This window comes from Morone saxatilis, unplaced genomic scaffold, assembly GCF_004916995.1.
Source record: "Morone saxatilis isolate NCDOM2014 unplaced genomic scaffold, NCSU_SB_2.0 Contig9, whole genome shotgun sequence".
Taxonomy (NCBI): domain Eukaryota; kingdom Metazoa; phylum Chordata; class Actinopteri; family Moronidae; genus Morone; species Morone saxatilis.
In genome coordinates this window covers 8569011-8592980 of record NW_023340268.1, presented here as the reverse complement: position 1 = coordinate 8592980, position 23970 = coordinate 8569011, and the positions used below count along the sequence as shown (strand labels likewise).

Sequence of the window (23970 nt, the reverse complement as noted above, 5' to 3'; positions counted from 1 at the left end):
ATTTATTTATTTATAGTGACATTTAAGTGCACAGACAGAAGTGATTATATCAGGTTATTGTGATTGTGTTATTTTGCATACTTAATGCCTACACACATAGGGTGGGAGGTTAGGGTCAATTTCTTTCTTTGCGATTGGTTATTTTCTGAAAATTGGGTCTCCTCTTGATTAAAAAAGGTGTGGTTAATGTTGTAGTGTATTTGTATGATAACAGAAGAAAATAACTAGTGTGTGAAGTTAAAATGCTCATTTAAACAGGACATACGTTTTTCCTTTCAGTTAAACATAAAGATTATTTTTCAATGCTGGGTTGCATTAAACCACTTAGGCTAAAGTTGCCCTTTAATTTTCATCTGAGGATGCCTTAGAAGAAAGCTAGTAGCATAAAATCACCATAAGGATTTCCTTAGGATGTTTTAAGGCAAAACCTTTTGATCTCTAAGTGCTCTTAGATACTCAAGTATCGCCTTGTGGTTGCTCGAAGGTCCTTAGTATCCATTTTCCTGAACAAGTTAGCCAGAAACATTACCATGAAAAGGACTTGCTGTCTGAAACAGAAACTGAGCTGGGAGTCTAAAAATGGGCTGTATTTTATCATGAACATAGTTTAATTGGTATGCAATTTAAGGTTAAGTACATGCAAGGTGTTTAATATGAAAGAAAAATGTAAAAGTCCAAAACAGGATATTAGCAAGGCTGAATTTGAAAGATGTTATTAGAATCACTCATTCCAACACAGATGATTCAATTAAAATGAGAGAAATAAAAAAAGTAAGTAAGATGCAGACCTGGGCAAAGTATTACTTGGAAATATTTGTAGGTGTTTGTGGTCTAATCAATGTCTGATGATGGTGTCTAATTACTCAGTCTGTCAATTAATCTTAATTTAATCTGACAAATTTGTTTTTGAATTACAATTTTTCTTTAACACCACCTATATGGAAATTTATCCGACTACCAATATGAGTAAAACCATTTTCCAAAAACATAACTTGACCCAGGTTTGATTAGGCGACATACTGGAGGCGAGGGGGGAAATCTGCTTGATGTTTTTACCTTGTAAGCTCTGGGTCTGATCCCAGCTCCTCTGGAGAACGGCCGGCGATGCTTCACCACCTCAGTTGGAGGGTTGTTTGGCACTGATCCACCATCTTGGGAAACAGGATCTCCAAAAGATAAAAACAGATCTAAGGCACAATTCTGATTCTACTTTCAAAAAAACACAAGGATAATGTCTTCTGTGACTCTATGTCAAGCTCTTTAAAATAGCAGGTCAGCTTTATTTTGACCATTTTAAATCAGGTATACATTGTGTCTGATTTACTTTGTGATTAAAACCCATAGAAACTGTGGCCAAGGAAATGTTTGCATTGGAAATGGCTTTGTTACATGTGGGAGAGCTAATTTGACTGGATCCATGTTGTCATCTCTATCAACCAACACTACACAGGACAAGAAAACAGAGGAAATAGTCAGCTGTCCAATCATAATAATTATGTGTGTGTAGTTACATTTTTGAAAAGATACAGTGAAATCATCTAAAGTCCCTGTTGGTGGAAAAAAAGTGACATGCATCGAAGGTCTCATGTCAGAAATGAAAATGCTGGAACCATAGCTGGAAAAAGGGATTGACCAGAAGCATTACAGTGACTGAGTCACAAAAACAAAGCTTTAGTTACCTTGGTAAGCAGAAGATACACTTGGCTTGACTGTTGACTGTTTAACTGCCTTATCCTCTTGTTCTTCTTCCTCCTCTTCTTCAGATTCAGACTTCAGCAAGCTGCTGTAGGAGCGCGGTGTGATGTTACGCAGGAAGTGTTTCTGGACTCCGAGCGCCATCGAGGACGATCCCTCGCCTGCCCCTCCGAACCTCCAGTTGGAATCTTCACTACTTGACACACAGGCCGACAGCCGCTTTGCCTGGACTGAGAAAAATATTAAATCAATTTAAATTAATTATTTGGATAATTTGTTGAATTTGTTACCTTGAAAAATTAATTATAGCAAGAAATACAGGATGTAACGTAGCAATGTCACTGCTCAGGAATACAATTATGAGCAGGAGCATCATCCAATTAAAAGACATACCTTTCAATGGTTTGATGATGCGGTCAATCTTTGCTTTCTCAATCCGATCACACTTCTTATATCTGGGGGCATAAGAAAGAGTAAAATGTAATTATGTGTCCAAGGTAAAGTGCATATGTAGACATCTATGAATGTGTTTAACTGTAAGAGTCGACTTGCCTTCATTAATAGGATTGTTTAATATGTTTTACTGGAAGGAAATAAAAAGTATTTTCATGTTTCATGTACAAAAAAATGCTTAATCTAGAAGTTACACAGTATTTTAGGCACCTAAACATTTTAGAACCCGATTTAGCACTAAAATATATCTGCTATTCTTTCCCCAAACACACTGGTTGGTTAGCTTAGCTAGCACAAAGACTGGAAACAGGGGGACACAGCTAGCCTGACTTTGTCCAAAGATAACAAATTCCACCTACCAGCACTAGCACAGTTTCCCTGTTTCCGGTCTTTGTGCTGAGGTAATCTAGTCTGCTGCAATCTGTAGTTTCATATTTACCGTGCAGACATGAGAGCAGTGGAAATCTTCTCATCTAACTCAATAAAGCAAATTATTGTTAAATAAGTGCATTTCACTAAATGTGAAATTATTCCTTTTGACTAATAGCAAGCATTAGGGACTACATTTGGGGCTTAAGGGCTGATTACTGTAAATTCTCAGATAGTCGTTAGGGCCTTTGTGTACCTCAGTGACAGAGAAACCAGGCCTTTATGTCTAACTTCCTCTGTTCACCCAGGATATGCAAATTCGTAACATGTTAGTCATGCTTACGTTGCAAATAATGTTAAGCTACCATGAATGAAACCAACGCCTCTAGAATCTTTGCATCGAAAGGTTTCATGTTAAAATGTGCGGCGCTCTGATAGGTCACCTGGTAGAGCCGGCGCGCTGTACTAATGCTGAGTCATTACTGCAGCGGCCATGGGTTCGAGTCCGACCTTTGACCCTTTGCTGCGCGTCATCCCCTCTCGCCCCTTTCCTGCCTATCTTTAGCTGTCTTATCTAATTAAGGGAAAAGGCCCCAAAAATGTATCAATGTGAAAACACATCAGGAAGCATTGAGTTTTGTTGATAGTAGCCTAACACCGACCACGATTGTGGCAAAGAAGAAACTAATAAGAGGGAAAATATTTCTGTTAATTAAGAGAAACTTGAAGCAGCAGAGTGGCGAGTGTAACATGAAAGTATAACTGTACTGGTGGAATGAGTGACGTCTAAATATTATATATCTAAATGTACCATGTGAGCCGATATAGGAGGCTACATTAATATTACTATTTCTGTTATTTGGTACCGGCTTGAGAATTTACAGTAATACCTATGTACATTGACAACAGATAGACAACAAGCTAATACAGCACTCAGGGAACTTCTTTACTTGCCAGACATCTGTTCACCCAAAATACATTTCCAACGACTAGGTCGGAAAAACCTGAGCTCATCATACTTGTATAGTGGACTTATTTACACTGCCAGCTCCTCTTGCGGGCCGTCTGTCAGTGCCTTTCAAACCTTTGCTAAAAATTCATCAAAACCTTAAGTGCCTCAACCCATCAAGTGGTGTGTGAGAAATGCCTATGCAACACAGAAATCTTGCGCAGTAAAATCAGCCTATTCACCAGCCTGTCTCTGTAAACTCAACAATCTGAATCTATGATTAGTGTTTAACTTACATGCAACACTGCCGCTTGGTGTTGGGTCCCCCGAACTTGGGCTTATCGAGGCAGTTGATGCACTTTGCGCAGTCCTCCTCTATCAAACAACCTCTGCAGCGTCCACAGCGCCGGGCACGGACTCCCCCAGGTGCATACTGACTCAGGGGCGCCCTTCTTTTTAACCTGTGGCCCCTCCCCCTTGCCCTCGCCCTCCCCCTCCTCCGCTGGATGTTCTCCTGAGAGACAACCCACTGAGCCCTGCCCAGATCAGTGAAGTCATCGTCATCGTCGGCCACATCTGAAGGCGAGAGACAAAGGAGGATGGGTAAAAGCACCACTATGTGCTTTACAAACATCATTAAGTGCATGTGATGTGGGGCGGCATATCTGGATGCCAGAACTTCAGGTTGCGGTGATTGGAGGTGCTTATATTGTCATTTACTGGTCTTTTGTTTGGCGAGCCTGGTTTCTACAGCTACTATAAATACTCTTGGCTGCATGAAGTGTTTGAAATCTAAGAATTACTGTACAATAACGTTAGGTGACATTTCTGATAAATCCATTGCTGGTGGAAATTGACCTACTGAACATTTTTGGGTTTTAAAACTACTACAAATAATTTGGAAACTCAATTCACAACCTATTGCAACCCCCAGTGGTAGTATTTTAATGCCACCTGGCACAAAGCCTGAAAATAATAATAAATCAGACTGAAATTAATTACTTATAGGTGGTGACTCATGATTTTAACAGAATAATGTAGCAGAAATAACCTTGTGTAAGGATCCATTTTCTCCCCAACATGTGTTCATTAGGAGGCAAAATTCAGGGCAGTGAGTCTATTTGTCAAATGGCACTTCCTCACCTCATACTGAGTGATGCTCACTCGACCAGTGTTGGGTAAAGCTTTCCAACAGCGGTGGCTAATCTGTGTGTGACAAAAGATATTTTTGCTGGCAAATATTTTAGTTACAACTACATTGAGCTAACAAAGCAGTTTTACTTATTTTTCTGCTCAGCAGGTGAAATTAATTTTAGGTTGTGTGTTTGTAACTGCAGAAGCTTAGCTATGCCAGTTTGAAAGAATATTTTAGCAGGTGAATGTTTTCATTAAAATACACTAGCAGAGCAGCTTGGCCAAAATGAATTTAAGTCTGGACAAATGGTAATGAAGCATTTTGGAGAAATTGAACAATTAACCTACCTGAGGACTTGGTTATATACAGTGTCTTTTTTTAAAAAAATGTTTACAATCAATCTGTGAATGATGCGGTAATCCTGAGGCTGGTAGAAACTCCAACTACACAGTAGCAACAGTTGAGGATGCACATCTTGCAATGTGCTGCAGGGAAGGTTCAGCAACTTGAATTTAAGACTTTTAATTTTTAATACCACACAGAATGCATTTAATACCGGTTTCAACATCACACAAAACAATAACGGATGAATTAAACAATTAAATTCAGTTTTTGATAAAAATCAACACTCCCATAAGGAGCTGTATGCAGTGACAGTGTTTGCTACAGGTCCGACGGTGGATTGAAAGGTTTTTGGGGACAATAACCAACCGCTGGAAGCAGCTGATACCGTCCACAGGGCCTATTCAAAGTAGTCTTTTAAGTATTCAAATTAAGAACTGACGAAGCATCATAAATTGACAACTGTTATCAACATGTGCAACATATTCCACTCTCTCCAACAGCCTGTGCTTGGTTATTGGGAGCAGCATAGAGCTCAACCAACATTCAGCATTTCCCACAGAATGGTGTAACTGTGGAGGGGCGGGGCTTTATTTGTATTTCGAGTAGGACATTTCTTATTTTAAAAATTTAATTCTACTCAATTCTCCATCTTATTTTAGTGTTTACTCACAAACTACTTTAATCTGCTTTTCCCTTCTCCCCCTCACACACCTACAGCCTTGTTTCACACATGGGCTTGCCCCGCCCCTTTCTTGGTGAGCAGTAGATTTTATTAAGGACTTTTTCACCCTTGATTTCATTTTCACAACAGCAGGCGAGCCGCACGTGGAGGCTTGCGAAAGCAAGAATATAGAATGTGTCAACCTGATAACGTCTCTATCTTTCTTTTTGCAGAACGTGTGCAAAATTCTAAAATGTGTTTCCAGGCAGTTAATACACCTGGTGGTCCACCGAAGTACAGTTATGTGCGAGAAAGACTAAAGACAGTCAGAATATCTGCATTCTGCTTAAAAACAACACATGGAGATGCACTGTACCTTCTGCTGTGGGAGAAAAGGTGATGCCCTCCCTCTCGTGAAGTGGCAGGGCGCTGAGTCTGGGAATATCATCTGGCACCATGGCACGGGGCTGCCCCAAAGCCACTGCTGCTGCCCGACAGACATGTTTGATCCTCGGACCACCCAGTGGCTGCTCCTGCACACAAACACAAACAAAAAATACTGTGAGGTGGAGAAATATTTAGTTACAAACAAATTGTGGTAATTTATGCTAAACAAACCTCCACGTGAAATATATCACATTACACTGACAGTAGGATATATTGTCAATGGTAAAATGCATAATTTGGTTCTACCATTGAGGTTACAGTCTTGTTTCTCTCTTAATTGTGTTGTTGGTGTGTACATTAAATATTTCAAAGCTGCTCCACAAATAAAGCTGGATTTTCATTCATCCATTTCCTGGTATGTGGATATACAGCAACAGTTGATGTTCGTTTTCTGCTGCTGTATGTACAAAAGTAAATGCTTTTCCTTCATGATGGGCTCCACACCAATACAGTGAGTGACTTTAACGTTGTTTTTTCTCTCTCTCTCGTGGTAAGAACCAAAGCACAAATGATTACAACAAATGCAATGGACTGGCAGTGTTTTGATTTAATCACACCTAGACAGAAGAACATAAAAATGCACATTTTCAAGTTAAAAGTCTTACCTGAGGACCAATATCTTTGGGACATACGCCAACTCTCCTCCTCCTCCTCCTCCTCCTTCTTCCACTCACTGGCACTCGAGATTCTCTGGAGCCCAACTATTGGTCCAGACAGGTAAGGGAAAACAAGTTATTATGTTAGGGATGCTAGAACATCCTTTTGTTACGAAAAAAAAACATCCATATTAATTGCAATCTAATTTATACATTTCTTAATAAAAAGGGAGACAGAACAAAAGTTACATGTACAATTCTACCTGTTTGTTTATTATTAGTGATTGACAGAGACCGAGGTGGCATCCTAAAATGTCTTGTTTTGTCTGACCAACAGTCAAAAACAAATTATATTCAGTTTGCAAAAACAGCAAATATTTAGCATTTTTCCCTGAAAATGATTATTTTAATCATCAGTTGATAATCAGAAGGCCTGTGTACCACGCTGAGGAACGCTAATTTAATCATTCTTTACAATCTTTTTTTTTTTTTTCTATTTCTGGACAGACTTCATCCTGGATTCTTACTTGTGACAACTTGAGCTGCTTCTGCTGATCAATCTTGATGAGCTGGACTTTGGCTTTCTTCAGCAGGTGAAGCATCGTCTTATTAGCTCCACTGAGACCAATTCGATAGCTGGGCCCGCTGACTTCCAACGCCTCATGACTGTCCCCAGTCATGATCCCTGCTTCATCTGTACCAGACAGCGTAAATAAAGCATCTCTGGTTAGATGATGCACAAGCAAACAACACCTACTGAAAACACACATCTGAACAAAACAGTGAAGCAATCACCTCAATCTGTTAAATTATCTATTCGCAATTATCAAGACATTCAACATTTTTCATCGTGTTCTCAAGACTAGGTGTTTGTTGAATTCACCAGTATGTCTTTACACTTTAATTAAAAAACCTGCGTAATACAGCTATATAATCAAAAAGCGCATAAGTGAAAAATTGAGCAAACACTGACGTTCTCAAACCCTACACTCAACTGTGTAGTCTCATAAAGAATAAAACTCCTCACTATTCCAGGAAGGATGTTGTAAAACAAGCACATGTCTGAGATAGATACCAACCATGCAACAATAGGCAACTGTAAAAAACACAGCTAACATTCAGTAGCAAGATCTTCAGAGATAATTACACAAAAAGAAGAAATAACTCTTACTATTGTTGCCTGTATCTTCTAATGGCATACGTGAGAGTGCTTCCACATCAGTGTTCACCACCACGGCTAGTTTCCTCACAACACCAGGAGAGTCCATCTCCTCCATCATGAGCTTTGACCTCCTCCTCTTGACATGAGAGGTCAAACCATCGCCAGGGTGTATATAATCCCCCTGGGTGTCGGGCTGCCCTTTCTTTTTCTCCGCAACTTTCAAGGTCAGTTTCTTGAGGTTCTTGTAGATTTCTAGGTGGCTCGTGGTCGGACTGGGCTTTGATGAGAACTTTGTCCCTGCAGACGGGCTGTCGAACACAGACATATAGTCACTGTCTGACTGCAGCGAGATGTCGTCATAGCTCGACTCTTGACGTGATGGACTTGGTTTTCCGTCCTCTCTCTGTTGATTCTTCCTCCATGTTGACAGAGAGCCCTTCGGAAAGGGAATCATTTCCTCGTCCAAGAACCTCTTCGGAACTTTAATAACGCGGGAGGACCGTGCACTCATCACGAGAGTGGAGGAGTTGTTTGCGCTCTGCTGGACTTCAGAAAACGAGCTCGTCTCACCCTCAGATGGGGTGACATTCTGACCTTGCAGCGTAGTTGTGGATGGGATGGGTTCTGGTACATAGGTGTAAAAAACACGCCTAGTGCGATTACGCCTTATTTTAGGACGATTTACGATTGGAACGCCTCCTGTCTGCTTTCGCCTGTGCCCAAACAAACGTTTGCGTGGTCTTTTCTGAGCCGTTTTCTCTGAGGAACCTACGGATTTACACTCAAAAGGCATTGCTGCCTCCTCTCCACTCTGGGCACCGGCCTCTGCCCCAGCTTCTGGAGAGGTACCCATATTCTTAGCCAATCTCTTTCTTTGCCGTTTGTGAAAGGATGTGATCGACAAAGCAATGGCTTGAGATGTGCGTCTGCTGTTCCCAATTCGAAAGCCCTTCAGGCGTTTCACAGCTCTCTGTGGCTGGGACCGGTCTGTGTCTGGATCCTCTGACACCTCGCCTTGTTCTTTGACCTTGGAAGCTTTTCCTGCACCCTTGACCGCTGCCAGAGCGCTCACCAGCTTATCTTGCTTGGTGCTACCAGCTGAGGTAGCGGCTGTTTGGTTTTGCATGCTGCCTGAGTCTGCTGATCTTGTGCTGCTCTGTCTACCTGAGGCCTGCCCGTCTGCATGTTTGGTTTTGGCAGGGAGAGCTACCTGCTTGTCGTGCAGTTTAACTACCACCTTGGGTATGTCTTTGTCTTTTACAGGTCTGTCTTTGACATCCTGGCCTTCTTTAGGGACCCTTGGTACAATTTTCCCAATAATAGACGGTTTTGGAGTCCTGGGTATAATTTTTCCAATGAGAGGCTTTGCTCCCAGAGAATGGTCTGAAGCTTGGGGAGACTTTGCTTGGCTGAGTAATGACGAATCGAGAAGAGTGACAGATTTTTTCTGTGGACGAACTCTTGTGGTCCCAAATCCAGTGAAATCTTCCTCCTGGAGAAAAACACAAGCGCAATTTTTAATACGAGATTTGTACATGTTGAAATGAAGACCTGTCGGTATGCTGTACACCACGTGGTGCACAGACCACAAACACATGATATAATTATAATGAACTGATAATTAGGAAAGGACTGCTATATAAAATAGACATGAATATGAACGCAATAATTACAGACATATAGCTTATCTTAAATATCCAGGATTTCCATAATATAGAGAGCTGATGTAAAAGTGGTAAAAAAGACACTTAAACAGCTCTGTCTGTCCAGTATTGTGTTTCAAACAATGATAATGAATGGGTTCAGCAGGTACTCAGGTTTCTGTGTGTGTGTGTGTGTGTGTGTGTGTGTGTGTCGGGGGATCCCTGCCCCAAGGGTGTCCGTACCATCATAATAATATGTTGAAGCATAACTAAAACTTCACCCAAGCCAATGGAGGTATTATGCAACAATGCAAAAACAATTGTCTTTTAATTAAAAAGCTTTAATCATTCCTCACCCACTTCTGAGTTTATCATTTGATTATGAGGCATTAGCCCTGTTGAAAACATGATTAAGCATCAGCACTGCTCTCAATACCGTTACTCCAGCGTTGCATCAGTATAGTGCTGAGACACCAAATGAAGCAGATTTCAGTTTCAGTCGGTGAGTCAACTGTCAGAAATAACTCAGCAGATTCTCTACCTGCACACCATCTCTCGTCATGTGTCTAATTTTTAATTTTTAAAGTGAGATGAGGAGTGTAGCACTCAAGCTAAGGTGGGATATAAAAAAAAAAAAGAAAGCAGTGCATTTCAGCCTAATATAATACATTTAATACAGCCACTGAAAAAACACATTCAAACTCTTTTTAAACAGATCCTTTGGAGCACAGTCAGCCTCCAACATCCTCCTCTACCTCAGACCCAAAGATTGCACACTGCAGCAGATCAAAAGCACACTTCAACTTGATTTTCAATTACTCACTTCCATCTTCACGCGCAAAATAACGACTCCATAGATTCGTCAGCAATGAAACTCCCCTAATGATACCTATTCAAAAGCCCTGCAGAGCACACGAGTGTGTGGGGCTCTAAGTGACGTGTGGCACTCCAGTTGAGCAGCACCCACAAGCTTTAGCATGGGCCATGTGAATCTGTTACAGTCCACTTTAAAAGGGTTGCATCAGTGAAGTCCGACTGATGCAAGACACTAAAGCCCCTGCTCTGGAGATTAAATAATATGATTAGATCCAATTTGGTATTGTATCGTTATCACAGTCCTGTCTGGCTGAGGCAAAATGGAGACCACCTCTGAATGACATGACATCTAACACTCTGGCTTCTTCTCAGTGCGTTAGAGTACTCTTTTGGTTGTCGTGTAATATTTATGCCTCATTATGAATGACTCCAGCTTTTACCGGTTTGAGAGCACAGCTGTGCACAGAACATGTATCAGCCATGGTGTGTAGCTGCAAAGCTCTTACAATGTGTTAGAAATATTCACATCCTCATTTTCTAACTGCGTTTCTAGGCTTTTGTCAATGTTGACTATTCAATTATACAAAAATATGACAATAACCGTCACCTAGGCTACACTACAGTATTAAAAAGACTCATACTTAGTGCCCCTGGACCCTCTCAGCATGTCAATCAATAACACTTGATTTCCACCCATCATACTTTGCAGTAACTAAGTTGAGTCAAAGTCTATGCAAGCAGTGCACTACACCTGCTGCAGCCTGCAGATAACCAACAGATAATCATGATATTTCTTAAAAATAGACCTTATAAATGCAAGTAAAAGCTGGGAAAAGCTTTGATTCTTCCTTAACTTTTAACATTTACATCAACAACAAAAGGGAGATGTGCATGATGGGAGGGATGCATAGTTGTAAACACAGGATATACCAAATTGGGCACTGGGCAACATCTTTTTCTAAAGGTTCAAATTAAGCTTTTTTTAGGTTTTAACGTCAAGGTAACGTCTCTGTTTCCCTTCCCGTTGCTTCCCACGTTACACTGGCGTTCAAAACACCGAGCTCCAACGTGGAAAGTGTGAATTGTCAAGTTGGGAGCAGCACCAGCAACAGCGACGTTTTACTTACGACGAGATTAGCAGCCTGTGGATGTCAGCAGTGTGGGAAGTTCGGCTCAACAAACCGTGACAGGGGGATGAACAAACAAAGACATCCCCCGGTTTCCACAACAAAACACATCCACGGCTGTAAGACCGCCAAACTTTCCGCCTAATGTTATTTTCAGGCAAACAAACTCAGCTGGACGGACACTGGTCTCTCTCTGTGTGTGTGTGTGACTATTGCAACCCACAGTATTGATAAGGGGATTTTCAAAAACAGACAATGAACTACTAATATCTGCAGAAGCAATCAACTACTGGAAATACTCATATCTGCAGCGCAGGCAGACTAGCTAGCTACAAAGCCTATTTTAGGGTCGCTGTTTACAAGATAAGTTACAGCTAACTAGCTATACGTTAGCCTAAATACTTCAGTGAGTGACAAACAAATTGTTTTTAAATACCCTTCTTTTAACCGTGTCCCCATTTAGACGCATTATTATCCGTCTAGCTGACGTGCTACAGTTAGCTTATTCACCTCCTCACTGTCGCTGGAGTCGAACCCCGCATCTCTCTGCCGCCTGTGCTTCTCCGCCACCCCGAGCAGACGCAGCAGGGACGGATCCTCGCTCAACGCAAGGCCGATGTTGACGGGCCTCGGCCCTCCGGCAGCGAGCTCCCCGTCGTCCGAGCCCAACCTTCCGCGTCTGGTACGTTTCTCCGACCGCAGCCTGCTGCGAACCGCGCACGGCCGACCCGGGAATCGAGCCCGGGCGACCCCTTGGGCACTCAAGCCCGCGACGGTAGCGGGAGATGGTAATCCGCCTCCCGATGCCGCCATTATTTACTACAACAACACGGACGGCGCGCTGGCAGAGGCTGACAGCAGCGATATGAGAGGCAAGATGGACTGCGCCGAGGCAAAGGCGCGAGATAGAAAGCAACGGTCCCGGTGCATCATGGGAAAACGAACTTCTCCGGCCCATTGACAGAATGCTCTCAGGCGAAGCACGCCCCTAGTTCGCCGCACTGGGCGACGTCGCCTGTGTCTTCTTTAGGTATCAGGTGTTGTTTTCATAATTCTTGTAGATTTAAGTTAAGAATTGTGGATCAAAGAGGCGACATTAAGATTGAAGTAAGAAGAAGTATTTAGATTATTTACATAAATGATAATAATTTATTTACAAGTACCTTAAAAATTATACTTTAATACAGTGCTTGAGTAAATGTACTTATTACAGTAATTGTTGTCCATAGTTTTCAAATGTACATAATCAATCTTAAATGTTTAGTTATATTTGTCTTATAATCAATAATTTGTTGGTTAGCATCCTTACAATATTCCAATATTAGTGGCCACATCAAATTAGTTAAGTTTTTAGTTTAGTTTATATATTTTTTATTCTTTAGTGGACAAAAATAAACAAAGAATTCAAAATTAAGAGTTAAGCTGTAGCAGCAGCAAATGTGCCTCATAAGTAGGATACTTCTTCATAAATGACATATATGCATCTTCAAATTGACTATTACCTAAAATAGTGAGTGCTAGTAATTCTGACATGGTCGATTATTTTATGAACAGGTGGAAACAGGCCGTAAAAACATTTATATTTAACTTCTACAGTTTACACAGAACACAAAGTTACAGCCAAAGACACCACAGAAATGTGATTATTGTTTAATACAGCATCATTTACTTTTGGAAAGAGTAATAGAAGACCCAGAGAATACATCATTAGTTTAATAGGATTGAATCCTATATCTTGGTCCGTTTATCATATTTTATTATGTTTAGGACTTACATTCCCAGTGTAACTGTCACCTTTATGAGTTTTCCTGAAAACAAAATAGTACAGTTAAATACAAAACCTTCCCACACGAGTGAGAATTAGCTACTTACTCTACAATGAATATAAAACATTTCAGGTACGATAGAGGTAATTACGGACAGCAGAAAGGCCCTTGTGACATGAGCAGAAATCAAAATTATGTATAGATTGGTACAGAGTTTGATTCACAAGTGTAGGATGTCTTTCTAAAAGCAACTGAAAAAAGGCATTTCAGAAACAACCTCCATACTTCAATTGTGTTGCATAACTTGCTTCAAAAACTCTCAACCTAAAATATTCACATAATAATCTTCTACCTACACTGAGTAGAATATGATAATACTCTGACAATCATTTAACTGAATGAAGTAGGATGCAGTTGCAGTCTTTTCCCCATATATTATCTTTGTTCTGCTACCTCCTCTCCCTCAGTGTGGGTGTTCTGGTGGATCTGCAGAAGGTTCTCTCCTGCAAAGCGTTTACCACAGGTGGGGCAGGTGTATTCAGAGCAGTGAGCCTTGCACATGTGTGCTTTGAGCTGCTCAGGCCGAGCGTAGCTCTCGTCACACTCTGTGCATGTGTGAGCCTTGCGAGGGGGAGGCCCGTGCTTCTCCCTCTTGTGTTCCCGCAGGGCGGCAACAGAAGGAAATATGAGGTCACAATCTGTTTCAGAACAAGGAATCTTGAGCTCTGTTTGTGGCCCATTGGAGGGGCATCCCTCCGTAGTAGACTCATCGTATCCCTGGCAGTCCCCTGCTTCCTCTTCTTGTTTGATCTTCTTGTTGTCAACCATCTCTGCTTGAGCTGCTTGCTTGGGTTTTCGCCCACGTTTTTTGCCTTGCGGCTTAACGTCACAGTTTAGGTCATTTGCAAATTTCTCCTGATGCTCCAGGAGCTCTTCCTCTGTCTGGAAACCACGAGTACATTTGCAGCATTGGTAGGTGTTGATGTCATCAGCTATTACTGGCCGTTGAGGGTGCACCGCGATGCGATGATTGCGAAGTCTTGAAGGACTGGGGAATAAGGCGCCGCAGTCCCTGCAGGGACACCGTCGCTCTATGCACTCATGTCGTCTGTGTTTGTTCAGCTGCAAGACATAAAACATTCATCATAGCCAATTAACAATTATTTTATAATTTCCCAAGCACAAAAAAACATGCCTACATGTAGCCCCACTGTGCCCTCACCTCAGTGAAAGTAAAGAAGTTTTTCTGGCAGTAAGTACAGTGAAAGGGCTTCTCCTCTGTGCTGTGGGTTGCCTGGTGCTGGCTGAGCTCATCAGAGGAGGAGAAGGACTTGTCACACTTGTAGCAAGTGAAGACTGTGTCAGTCTGCAAAATAATGAGCAGAAAGTTGTTTAGAAATAAACAAAATCCTAACTCAATGCTTTATTCCCTGCTTTTATAAGAACAACAAAACAATAAACAAGAAAATCGTACTTGCAAAGGTTTTTTCCCCCTCTGCTATTTTCAAACCAAATTACATCCCCTTTTTAACCTACAATCATATTATGTACATGACAAAATTATAATGAAAAGTTGTATTTATACTAGAGCCTGACTGATACATCAGCCCGGCCAATGTTCCACGAAATTGCAACACAGAAATACCAAAGATTAGTTTGAGGTAATTTAGAAACATTGTTGCCCTCACATACTTTGTCCAACAGCAAATAATGACAATTCTTTCATAATCACACTGAAGGGAAACTTGAAAAACAAATCAAAATATTTATATTACTGACAAATATTGACTGATATATTATGTTTTATTCCTTGTCTTCTCAAACACTGAAAGCAAAAATCCAGATAGTCAGCCGCTAATCCGTACAGCAACCCACTGCAGTTGCAATTCACAGAAAAATAACATTTTTTCAGACAAAACAAGTTATTGAATACATTCATTTGTTCTATAGGAAATAGTAACAAAGCATTTTCATTATCTGAAGATTATTCGATAATGAAAATAATCTTCAGTTGAACACACATGAATTGCTGAGTTTGTATCACTACTTGAAACCTGACCTGGCATTTTTATTTTGCTTTCCCCCTACCTGCTGCAGCTGCTGTTTGTACTGGTCCCGATGACTCTTCCTCATGTGTCTCTCCTTGGCTTTGGAGTTGCAGAAGGTGATGAAGCACTGAAAACACTGCAGACTCTCATGCTGATCTGCATCGCAATGAGATGACAAAGTTGTTTGCTGATTAGTTACAACGTAACAGCAGAAAACATACAGATTTAACTGCAGGGCATCATCTGTTTACTGTGATTGCTGTGAAATGAGACTTTGACAGTTATAACTGGGTTTTCTATGAACAATGCATATGAATGTTTAGCTTACAGGACTGCAGAGGGACGACCGCAGGCTCAGACTTGATCTCCGCTGAGGTGGATCTCCTTTCACTCCCAACAATGACTTGCTCTATCTTCATCATTTCCATGCTGGTGTTTTCAGACACATGGAGCTGTAACATAGGAACACACTGCTGTTGAATGCACACTGGAAATGCATCATACAGGTTCACAGGCTAAGATGCACTGACTATAAGCAGATGACTGCAGTGGTAGACGTAAGGCTAGCGTTAAGTTATCCCGCGATATTTCGGCTATATAATGAAACATTGGAGACTGGCCCTATTCAAAACAACGGGACATTTCTACAACAAATACACGCCTGGTGAAAAATGGGCCAATTTTTTTAATTTACTAATGCAAATGTAATTTAAGTAATAATGAAATAAAGACAATAAAACAACTAACGGTAGGCCAAAGCTAATTGACAGAAGGATGGAGGCAGCGGACATTGGTCGACCTGCACAGCTACAACTAAAAGCGAAGCGACTGTGCTCACATGTTTTAACCTTATTTTAAAGTGCGTTGCCTTGTGTTCACTTTAGCTTTACACCTGGGCACTTTACAACTGTATCTAAGTGAGGAAACGCTAATAATTGTGACTTCTGTCTTTGTAAACAATAAAAAAAAAAAAAAAGCCATCCATTTCTTACCGTGCGAAACGGCGAAACGTCCACCGAAATGAAGCCGCGGTGAATAGTCTGCCCACATCACGTGACACGAGAGGCTGCCGACCGCGGAGTTATCGCGAGATTATGAAAACGCAGAGCTTTGTGTGGACTGTACCACTGCATTATTTTTTTATCAATCAGGGAAAATACCGTCTACACAAATCTGTTTTAAAGTGAATCCATGCTTTGCACCACGTGGTTACTACATGAACTAGCATATTTGTATCTTTTTTTTAATTATAAATTTATTGTATTTATTTTTTTATTTAATAACTGGTTATCCCTGGCAAGTTGGAATATTCTGCTATTGTGTGCATCTTTGTTTCCTAAACACTGCACAATGAAAAAAGAAGAAAGAAGAAAAATGTGCTTCAGGTTTGCTGGAAATGATCAAAAACAACTATTAAACTGCATGTAAAACACACAAAAAAGATGTGATATTAAAAATACTCCAAAGACAAAACAAAAGCATAACTCAAGGTTCATAGAATTTATTGGTAATTTTATCAGACAAGGCAGACACATCAACGTAAAACTTGATGATGAGGTGATAAGAGGGCACATTATCGCTTTAAATAAGTTGTCAATGACACAAGCACAGGGTTAAGGACATGTGAGGCAGAAGAATGAGTTTAAGGAGGTGTAGGAGCAATTTAAGCCCTAGCCTGCTTCTGCTGCTGGTATTCAGAAATCCGGCTTTCCATCACAGGCCTGAAGTGCCTGATCAATCCCTGAGAACACAGAAAAGGGAAAACAGTACATTAATTTAGCTTGAAAGCAGAAGAATAAAAGGCAGTACTACAAACTGCATGTCAGTAAAGATTTACATAAAAAAGCAGTGGTAGAGGTTAAACATCAGCTTAGTCATTCCCCAGAGTTCTCGATTAATTCTCCTTTAATGACCCTGTCAGTATGCAAAAGCATTATGACTTTACACATGTTTACCTGCACTGGCCATGCTGCACCGTCTCCCAGAGCACAGATAGTGTGTCCCTCAATCTGCTTACTGATCTCCCAAATCATGTCGATCTCTGCTGGCCGTGCATCGCCTCGCACAAAACGCCACATCATGTTATTCATCCAGTCCACTCCTACAGAAACAGACAAAAAGGAGAAGAAGTATTTTAATGTTTGTAACAGGTGGTGTTACCGATGTGTCTAGCGTTAAGGTTGGTGCAGCCGGTGAACAAAATGACACCGAAGTGGCACTTACCTTCTCTGCAGGGTGTGCACTGTCCACAGCTCTCATGTTTGTAGAACTCAATCAGGCGGCAAATGGCTTCCTGATAAGTCAGTCTGCAAAAACAATACATCCCACCAATGTAAACGATGGGCTGATGATGTCTTATAGCATGATGAATTACCCTGCTGAGGGGACAACTTACAGATTTGTCCATGACGATAAAGTGCCGGCGGTGCCCAGGCCAGTCTTAGCCTGATGAACCATCAAATCCATTAAGCACAATCTTCACATACATGCTTGGAATGAGGGGTGTTGAGGAGCCACCAGGGGATTACAGCCAGCAGGTTATCCCAACCACCACGGCACCCACCTACCAAACAGATGTTCATTAAATTAAGTAAAAAAAAAAAAAAAAAAAAAAAAAAAAGGCTGAGCTTACGTTAAGCTGCCTTAATCTTTTCAGTCCATAACCCTCTTGATGCAGTAAAAATACATTCAGATAAACAAAAGATGCATTAAAGTTTTCCCCTTCCAGCAGTTTTACTTAATAACAGGAGGACTACGAATGTCATAAAAGGCAAGTTTTTTTAAAATAAAAAAATAATCAATCCAATCAAAAGGCTCATTACAACATTGGAAACACTTTGTGTCACATTTATTGTGTAAAATGTACCTGCGTGCCTCTCGATGAGGTCTTTCAGAGGAATAGACATCTCCTCCTCTACAGTGCAGGGGGTGTTAACATGGCCGGAGATATTAAAGAGCTTTGTGCCAGAGTTTCTCTCTCTGCCAAAGCCCAGAAACCACAAGCCTCCACGACGACAGATAGTGGGCGCCACGGATACAGTCTCCACATTGGCAACAGTTGTTGGGCAACCAAACACACCTTAAACATAGCAGATAGCAGTAGGAGTGAGGTAGATATTTCAGACCAGCTTTTATTTGGCAAGAATGAGCATCCAGAAGTAGTGCAAAGAAAACAAAACCTTTTGTTTTCTTCTTCCTTTGTTTTGCAAAATTTTATCCACTTCTGTTCACCAGAACTCACCCACATCAGCAGGAAATGGGGGCTTCAGGCGGGGCTTCCCCTGCTTTCCCTCCAGGGACTCAATAAGTGCAGTCTCCTCTCCACAGATATACGCTCCAGCACCACGCATCACAAACACATCAAAGTCATAACCGGAGCCACAGGCGTCCCTTCCAATAAGCCCAGCAGCATAGGCCTCATTGATTGCCACCTAAGAACAGAATTAAAAATGCTTTATAAGGACGCATTATTCCATAGACTTGTAATGTACATAAATCTACTTTTGCAGTCATGAGAGTACAAAAATAAAAATGAACCAAGTTATGACAGTTTATCTGAATGAGGTCATAATTGTATACGTGGATTGTTCCTTTTTGTACTTTGAGAACAGTGGAGGAGACATCAAATGCAGCTGAGCTTAAATTAATATAAATATATTAAAGATATGTGGAGTATTCTTAATTTAGTCACATTATTGAGGGTAATTTTATTTGCATGCACTATAGAGAATACATCTTATAAGAATTGTAACTATCAAAGATTTTGCAGAATTTTGTGACAAACACAGCAGCAACCAATTCATGACAGATGCCCTACCAGTTCATTTACAGAATGATTACAGAACCTGCAATAATGGGAATGGATATATATTTTAAAGAATGTAATTTAACTTTTGGTATTTTATAGTATTTAATGTAACTATTTGGTGTATACTTATGATTGTTACTATGGTGTTTTACTCGTCCAGCTCCACGTATTTGACTTGGAAGCTGTAAAACAGTAAAATAATGTTTGGTATTTATGCCTTCCTTGATTGAAGGCAGATTTACAGCCACTCCCTATTTAGGATTGTTTTTCATTGTCACAAATCATTTGCCTGATGATGGTCTAGCACCGAAACGTTGCAAATCTGTTATCACAAGTTAGACAGTATGTGGAAGCTTATTTGCAACTAGGCATCAACACTAAAAAAATGTTTTGTTCTTGTCCTGCATCCAACAACTACAACAACAAGTCCAGACTCAAGAGTTCTCTCAACTGATATCCTTTCAGCAAACACTCAACCCATAAGCTTGTTTTTAGAGATTTAATAGTGTAAATTAAATGATATTGCTTTTTTTTTTTTTTTAAAGTTCCTTTCCCTTATCCGTAACTTGATTTGGAACGTCCTTGAAAAAAAATGTACAAGCATGATAAAGTTGTATAACTCAGGTTTCATTCTGTCCATTTTCACCTGCAGGTTGGATGACTCATTGTAGAACTCTCCTCTGATATAGATATAAGCAGCACGCGCCCCCATGGCCATCCCAGCGACCAGGCAGCCCTCCACCAGCTTGTGTGGGTCATTCCTCATAATCTCCCTGTCCTTACAGGTACCAGGTTCTCCCTCATCTGCATTCACCACCAGATACTTTGGCCTAAGGCAAGAAATTAGAACTGGGTTAAATGAAGCAAATGTCATTGTCACCCCTAGAGCAGCCACTGCGGTGGATCAGTCCAAACAGTCTAAATTTAATTAAATTGGCCAAAATTGATATTTGGTCAAAAGCATCTATCTAAATGCCAAAATAATGCAGATACACCCAGCTACTGCCAAGAAAGACTTCACCAGCGAGTTGTTTTACAGCTATACCAGTCAATTTGAATTGCAAACAGGAATGAACGATGAGAAATAAACTTGCAGCCTTTTTACATAAGTTGATTTAAATATCAAGCAAATTAATACAAATCAACTTTAACTTAGAATTGGTTACTTCTAAATGAAAAATAAATACATCCATAAATACTTTAAAGTAGTTAGTAGTAGTAGTAGTAGTAGTAGTAATAGTTTGGATTTATCACTTCCCAGACAACCATTCGAAAAATCTTAAATTACTTTGAGAAACCTGTGCAAATACTTTGGGGCAAATAAACTAAGACAGACACTCTTCAGTATTGTCGCTGTAATTTCTAGTTAAGACTCTACAAGGCATTTGTGTCTTTGCCTAAAAATCTGGTAAAATGAAAAGAGAACATCAAGCAAAAACAGAGTACGTATGCATCTGTCCAACTCCTCACTGACCTGCCATCGCTGGGCTTGTTCATGAAACTCCACTTCATGCCTGTAGGGAAACCTGCTCCACCTCTCCCACGCAGGCCAGAAACCTTGATCTCATTGAGGATCCAGTCGACTCCCTTCAAAAGGATCTCCTTAGTTTTGTACCAGTCGCCACGTTTCAGCGCCCCCTTCAGCCTGAAGCACAAATATGAGCAGGTGAGGATTGTTTTCTGTTGTTATAGAAATGATTGATGCAGTTTTAATCCAAAAAATATTCTTCCAGGTTTAAAACATGCGAAACTGGAATGTTTCTTTTACTTTTACTGATCAGCGTATTATTTTCTGTTGCATAAGAGGGTCAATCAAATCAATATCATGTTTTGGATTTAACAGAGCACATGAGAATAACATCAGGGGTGTTACCTCCAGTCATGGCGTCCATAAAGGTTTGTGAAAATTCTGTCCTCATCTGCCAGAGGTCCAAATGTTGTTTTCTTAGGAGCACCCTGGGAAATTAAGACATACACATAAAACGTCAACCCTATTGTTTAACACCGTTATAATTTCAGTTTTAATAAAATATGGGCCAGGTACCTGTGCTGTGCTGTTGAAGCGAGTGATGGCAGTCACTCCACCTTGGCTGACAGCGGCTGGAACACGAGCCACCCCACTCACCACCGCTCGAGTCAGGGACAGCATGCTTCCTGCATGAAGGAGAGACCACAAGTCAAATGTTTAGTTTAGGTTCTTTTAGTTTAACAAGAAATTTAGGACAATCACTGTTTAGGTTGCAACTAATGATTGTTTTCATTATCGATTAATATATTGATTATTTTTTCAGATCATATGATCCATAAAGTACGTAAACAAATGTCCAAGGTGAAACACGAAGGTATTCAGTTTACAATGTCATAAAACAAAGATTAGCAGCAAATGCTCACATTTGAGAGTCTGGAAGCAGAGAATGTTTGCAATTTGCTTAAAAAATGACTTTAAAGGAGGTGTGTGTGGGATTTTGTGGCATCATCTGAAACCGTTTGACTCAACCGGACATAAAGGAAAAACTATGGTTGCCACAAAACTCTCGAAATACCCATCTAGAGCCAGTGTTTGGTTTGTCTGTTCTGAGCTACTGTACAACATGGCAGACTTTATGAATGACTCCAGAATAAAAACAACTCTTTCTAAAGTAACACAAACACAACAATTCTTATTTTCAGGTGATTATACTCCAATGAAAAATACCTATGAATATCATATTCCACTTCTACCAATACATTCTCCTAAATGTCACACACTGCACATTTAAAATATTAATTGAGACAGCGCTCTCAATGTGTTTCCCCTTTTGTTCTTGAACTTTAAACTGAAGTGCGGTGGGATATGGTATCATTTGTATTGGTACCAGCACTCAGGTACGGGCACCAGTGTAGAAAAGTTACAGTCAAATATCTTTCTTGCAAAACTGAAGCTACAAGCTGAAACTTACAGATTTATCAGATTACTTTTATATGCAATTACTGGTTTTACAAACTGAGAATTCCCATTAGTGTTTAATCCAGGAGTCGTGCTGTAATTTGCTTTGTCTTTGTCATAACCACCAAACACCTCTTTCAACCCATTCAAGCAGAATCAAAACAAAGTTGAGTGAAAGCAGACTCTGCTTCAGTTTCAGGACGGTGAAGGGTAACCAACACTAGATTAACTTTTCATTTTATGGTGGGGACAAATAGATATTTGGCTTAGACATGTTTGAGCACTGGAACAGCTTTGACAGAGATCTTGTGTAACTTATTATGCCATGTTGTTATATCAGAGGTATTGAGAGTCAGCTAACGAAGGTGAAGGCGAGCGCTACCAGTGGTATTAATCCCAACTCTCTCTGTAATACTCAAAGTCTGCACACCTGTGAAGAAATTGAAGGATTATGAATAAAGCTTCACCTCCACTGTGATATTTAGAGCACACACTGACCTCCGTGCGCATACTAGCGCGGAGCTAGGCTAGCGGGTAACCTTGTAATGTCAGAATAAAAGCAGCGGATTCACGACGTAGCATCCAAATATCTAACCGACAACACGTGAGTGAGTTCGTCAATACCTGCTGTAATGTCCGCTGCATTATTGGCGATCAAAAAACGGTGAATGGCTTAATGTTAAGTTAGCAAACAAACATGTATCTTACCTTCGCTAAATCCCGAGTTTATGAAATCTAGACCGGATCCGGATGTAGAAGAGCGGAGGACCCGGATGGAGTCACAGCCAACACAGCTGCTGCAGTGGAGGCTTGTTTTAAAGTTTCATTTATTTATTATTTATTTAAATTTAAAGTTTAAAACATCCTGACAATAAACCTGTAAATAATATTTCATAACAACAAGTCTCAGTGTATGTGTGTGCTCAGGCTATACTTCAACTGCAATATCTGTCAGTGTAAAATATTGTGCTTTTTAAGATACTCAATTTGACACCTATAGTTATTTTTTATAAATAAGACTCTATATACTCTCTATATATGATATATTACATTATACTCTTCAATGAGATACAATAGCCTAGTGAAAATCTACCACAACCTCAACCATCTTTAACATTAATATACTAAATTGTTAATGCTCCAACAATAATGTAATATAATATAGTTTTGCTTTTAATAATTGAACTACTACTAGTAATATGTTTGCTTTTAATACTCATACATAGTAATATAATTTTCACTTCTGAGTGAAAGAGTGTTTTTCACATTGTAATACTACTTCTTTTATTTGAACAAAAGTATTTCTTCCATCAGTGGTGTGTGTGTATACTCATAGGCAGTCACGGTAACTTTAACTAATAACTTTGAAACAAGGCATAGGCAAAAATATTTTTATATTATGTTTAAAGGGTAGAAATATTTATATTTACATGACATCATTAATACAAGGGTCATTCATCAGAAAGTTAAAATAATGATAAAGCATTGTCTAAGCATTGTTATCAATGTTGTCAATGTCAATACTGTCAATGTCAGTTATGACAGTACACATACATAAGAGAAGATACAGATTAGAGTCAGACTATTCCATGTCTTATTAATATCAGTATTTCTTCTTATTGCACAGTTGATTAGACTATTAACCTATTGGTGTTAAACCTACTTACATTTGTCAAAGATTGCTTAGAGGCAGAAAATAAGCAGCAACTAAGGCCTCCCCTCTCGTATTCAACCTTATTCACAGTCAAAATATCTCCAGTAAAAAGGGTCTATAGCCTCACTTGTAGTTATCAGTGTGCATTGTTGTATTTGTCCAAATAAATCATGTTTATGCAGAAATTAAATTCTTCATTATTATGTGCTACTAATTTACCTACCGGAGGTTTATTATCACAAGCATTTTTTTAAAAGCCAAAGGTATGTTTGAAAATGACTTGCCAACATAAATTAAAACAGATAAAACCAACATAAATAAGAAAATAAATAATAATACTGGATACTAAATAAGGCTGCTCAATTAATCG

At 40.0% G+C, this 23970-nt stretch overlaps 3 protein-coding genes across 5 annotated transcripts in view; all 3 read right to left on the bottom strand.

The window, feature by feature from the left end:
* kmt2ba (lysine (K)-specific methyltransferase 2Ba) overlaps nt 1–12295 on the bottom strand; it is a 30077-nt gene extending 17782 nt beyond the window's left edge. For 2 of the 3 annotated variants that reach the window (XM_035680884.1, XM_035680885.1), the window contains exons 1-9: nt 11909–12295; nt 7822–9304; nt 7178–7344; nt 6660–6755; nt 5984–6140; nt 3763–4042; nt 2089–2150; nt 1680–1925; nt 1057–1166 (exon numbers count right to left, since the gene is read on the bottom strand). In XM_035680884.1, the coding sequence (XP_035536777.1) occupies nt 1057–1166; nt 1680–1925; nt 2089–2150; nt 3763–4042; nt 5984–6140; nt 6660–6755; nt 7178–7344; nt 7822–9304; nt 11909–12211 (2904 nt within the window). In that variant the 5' untranslated portion in view covers nt 12212–12295. The remainder of the gene's footprint in view (nt 1–1056; nt 1167–1679; nt 1926–2088; nt 2151–3762; nt 4043–5983; nt 6141–6659; nt 6756–7177; nt 7345–7821; nt 9305–11908) is intronic. The other variant, XM_035680886.1, reaches the window with a different exon arrangement.
* Nucleotides 12296–13032: 737 nt separating this feature from the next.
* On the bottom strand, nt 13033–16275 carry LOC118342375 (zinc finger protein 184-like). Its single transcript, XM_035680887.1, has 5 exons — nt 16205–16275; nt 15541–15664; nt 15253–15368; nt 14387–14530; nt 13033–14286 (listed from the first exon to the last, which is right to left on the bottom strand). Exons 2-5 carry the CDS (start codon nt 15638–15640, stop codon nt 13600–13602), a joined length of 1047 nt encoding a protein of 348 aa, XP_035536780.1. The 5' UTR covers nt 15641–15664; nt 16205–16275; the 3' UTR covers nt 13033–13599.
* Nucleotides 16276–16697: 422 nt separating this feature from the next.
* LOC118343041 (NADH dehydrogenase [ubiquinone] flavoprotein 1, mitochondrial-like) lies at nt 16698–22710 on the bottom strand. The gene is given in 13 exon segments (XM_035681765.1): nt 16698–16953; nt 17168–17313; nt 17436–17505; nt 17604–17661; nt 17663–17733; nt 17735–17775; nt 18079–18291; nt 18454–18643; nt 19667–19850; nt 20495–20665; nt 20894–20976; nt 21065–21174; nt 22655–22710. Coding segments are annotated over 12 exon segments (1410 nt in total). The 5' UTR covers nt 21170–21174; nt 22655–22710; the 3' UTR covers nt 16698–16875.
* Nucleotides 22711–23970: the final 1260 nt, after the last annotated feature.

Coding starts and splice junctions, on each gene's coding strand:
- LOC118342375 (XM_035680887.1), bottom strand. CDS start 15,640: ATGGAAATGATGAAGATAGAGCAAGTCATTGTTGGGAGTGAAAGGAGA. Junction 15,369..15,540: donor GGTCGTCCCTCTGCAGTCCT/GTAAGCTAAACA, acceptor ATTGCGATGCAG/ATCAGCATGAGAGTCTGCAG. Junction 14,531..15,252: donor ACAAACAGCAGCTGCAGCAG/GTAGGGGGAAAG, acceptor ATTATTTTGCAG/ACTGACACAGTCTTCACTTG.